At 71.5% G+C, this 3,006-nt stretch overlaps 1 protein-coding gene across 1 annotated transcript; it reads right to left on the bottom strand.

Moving 5' to 3' along the window:
- Window positions 1-805: 805 nt before the first annotated feature.
- MNEG_12627 (hypothetical protein) lies at window positions 806-2,486 on the bottom strand (the record flags this gene model as incomplete). Its single annotated transcript, XM_014038900.1, has 2 exons — window positions 806-2,129; window positions 2,434-2,486. 2 exons carry the CDS (start codon window positions 2,484-2,486, stop codon window positions 806-808), a joined length of 1,377 nt encoding a protein of 458 aa, XP_013894354.1.
- Between the last annotated feature and the right edge of the window lie 520 nt (window positions 2,487-3,006).

Genomic DNA, 3,006 nt, shown 5'->3' with positions numbered 1-3,006 from the left:
GGGCGCGAGGGACGCGTCAGAGGCGGCGCGGCAGCCGCGCCCGCCGCAGCAGTTTAGAGCAAGCCAGCCGGAACGTGGCCCTGCCTCCGGCAAGACGTGGGGGGCCCGGGCCGCCGAAGCTCCGACTGCGAAAGTTCTTTTTACTCCAGGCCCCGCCGCACTCTGCAACGCCTCGCGGCCCGGCGGCCTCGCGGCGACGGGCCGGCCGGCGCAGGCGCCAGCCGCTGCGTCGGCGGCGGGGCAGCGGCCGGGCGGCCGGCGGCAGCTGAGCCCTAGGGAGGTGAGGGCGCTGCTGGACGTGCTGCACAACATTGGAGTCGACGGGTGACGTCCGAATGTGGCCGCGTCGGTGGGCGAGGCGGCGGCGGCGCGAATGGTGCCCTAACATTGGATTCTGGTTGCTGCTTGTTGCAATTGATCGACACGGGGAATGAAAGTCGCATGCTTGGACACTGATTTGCATCCTTGTTCGACAAACGGTTCTTTCGTGGGCCCCCGTGCTAAATGCGGCGGTTACAACCGGCGTTCAGTACGAAACTGCTGGGCGGTTGCCGCAGAGCTATGCACGATCCGTCCCGTCCGAAGTGATACACGCGGGTGCGTCGGCGACCCTAGCGGGGTGCCACCGGCACCAGCGATGAGTTTGCGTCGTGTAAGCGCCTTCAGCTGGCCAGCGGCGCCAGCTGCGCGGCTCGTCGTCCATAAACTTCAAGCTTATGACCAAAAAGCTTCAAGCTTATGACCAAAAACCGGCATGAAGGGCGGTGCTTGGGGTCGGGGGGCGCAACGTGCGGGCAAAACACATTCACCAGAGCGGTTTGGCGGCCGCCTTGAGCTCGTGAAAGGCGCCAACAGCTAAACCCCAGCCGCCGCCGCCGCCGCCGGCGGCGTCGCCGTCATCGCTGCCGGCATCTGTACTCTGGATGTCACCAGGCCCGCCGCCGCTAGGGGGGCCGGCCCCCGCTTCTTCAGCGGGTCGGTGGTCCCACAGCGCCTGCTCTCCAGTGCTGCCTCCATCTCTGTCGCCCTCGACCTCCTCCTGCTGCTGCTGCTGCTGCTGCTGCTGCTGCTGCTGCTGCTGCTGCTGCTGCTGCTGCTGCTGCTGCTGCTGCTCCTCCTGTTGTTGTTGCTGCTGATTGTCTGCAAGTTTAATCGACCTGTCCGGCTGCTGGCCATTGAAATTGTCGCCCGCCACTTTCTGTGCAGCAGCATCCACCACCAACGTTTTTGATCCGTCCTCCTGCCCCTGCCTCTGCTGCTGCTGCTGCTGCTGCTGCTGCTGCTGCTGCTGCTGCTGCTGCTGCTGCTGCTGCTGCTGCTGGTGCTGGTGCCGCCAAGGCATGTCAAGCGGCGGCACGACACCACCCGGGCACAGCGGGGCAGGGATGCAGCCGACAGAGCATGGCTGCCAGGACGAGACGCGCCGCCAGCAGCCGAACGAAGGGCCTGCGAGCTCGGGCCCTCCCCCGCCGCCTGCGCGATACGCGGCTGCGTCCGCAGCAGACGGCCCCGCCTCAGGCCCCGCGGCCGCCTCCCCCGTCCGCGCGGCGCCGGCTGCGTCGCCGCTGCCGCTCTGCGGCCGCTGCTTGCGCTTCCCCAGAAGCTGCCGCTGCAGCGCCGCGGCCGCCTCGAGCTCGCGCTGCCGCTCGCTGCCGCCGCCATCGCCGCCGCCGCCGCCGCCGCCGCTGCGCTCCCCGCCTGCCGCGGCGGCGCCCACAGCGGCGCCCGCAGCCGCGCCCGCAGCCTGCAGGGCGCCGGCGCCCCTGCTGCCCACAGTGGAAGGCCCTGCGAGCCTGCCCAGCCGCTCCAACCGGGCCACAATCTCAGTCCCGGTATCTCTGTGCCCGTCTGCGCCGCCATCCACGCCGCCGACCGCGCGCAGCGCGTCGCTCACGGCCCTCACCGCCCGCAGCCGCGGGCCTGCGAGCGCCTGGGCCCCGCCGCCGCCGCCCGCCGCACCGCCACCAGGCGCGGCCGCGAGCAGCGACAGCAGGTGGCGCAGGTCGGCGGCGCTGGGGGCCGCGTCGTCTGACTGCGGGTCCTCTGGCTGCGCCCCCGCCGCAGCGCCCGCGCCTGAAAGCGCCCGCCTGCCGGAGGCCGGCTGCTGCTTTCTTGACTGCTTGGACGGCCTGCTGGGGGGTCGGGCGGGATGGGGCGGAACGCTCAGCAGCGGGGCGGCCTGCGCCAGGCGGGGCGGGCTGCGTGGGCGTCTAGAGCCCTGCCCGCCTGGAACACAAGCGCTTGGTTTGGCCTCCTCCGCCATGTGTTTCAGGTCCAGCGCTTTTTGTGAGCATCACAACGAGCTCGGCCACAGAAAGACACATCGCAAACTTTCTGGGCTACGGTGCGGACCCACCTGTCTTCCGCCCGCGCCGCCGCCGCGATCTGCGGCGCGAGCAGCACCTCGACCCACGCCGCCGCTCTCGCTTGGACGCCCTCATCGCCTCCGCCGCCGCCGCCGCCGCCGCCGCCGCCGCTGCCGGCATGCTGGCATCCGGGCCCCGGCTGGGGAAGTCCACAGCTGGACCCGCCAGCCCCACACCCCGGCGCCGCGCCGTCCGCGCCCTCGCGCGCAGCCGCGCACAGCCGCCGGACCGCCCCCAGCAGCAGCGCCTCCGCTAGCCCAGGATACTGCCGAAGCACAGCCGTCCGCGCCGCCAGGGCCGCCCGCTCTAGCGCCCCTTGCTGCCTCGCCGCGCCGGGCGCCGCCGCCGCACCGGGCGACCCGGCAGCCGCCGCCGCCGGCGCTGCCAAACCGTTCGCATCAGCCGCAGTAGTCGACAGCGGCCCCGCCAGGTCGCTGATCAATAAGATGGGTGCGAGCGCCGCCGCGTGTGGCGGCGGCACCAGGTTTCGAAGCTCTGACAGCAGTAGGCGCCGCTCCTTTTGGCCGTCTGCCGCGCGGTACGCCCCTGCGCATGGAGGTGGGTCGATGGGGCGCAGCCGTCAAAGACAAGTGTGAGTGCGAGGAGCGGAAGGGAAGCACTGGGTGGGGTGGGGTAGGAT

The sequence above is a fragment of the Monoraphidium neglectum genome (assembly GCF_000611645.1).
Source record: "Monoraphidium neglectum strain SAG 48.87 unplaced genomic scaffold scaffold03344, whole genome shotgun sequence".
NCBI lineage: Eukaryota > Viridiplantae > Chlorophyta > Chlorophyceae > Sphaeropleales > Selenastraceae > Monoraphidium > Monoraphidium neglectum.
The sequence above is the reverse complement of the archived record's forward strand: the minus strand, read 5'-3'. Positions and strand labels throughout refer to the sequence as shown.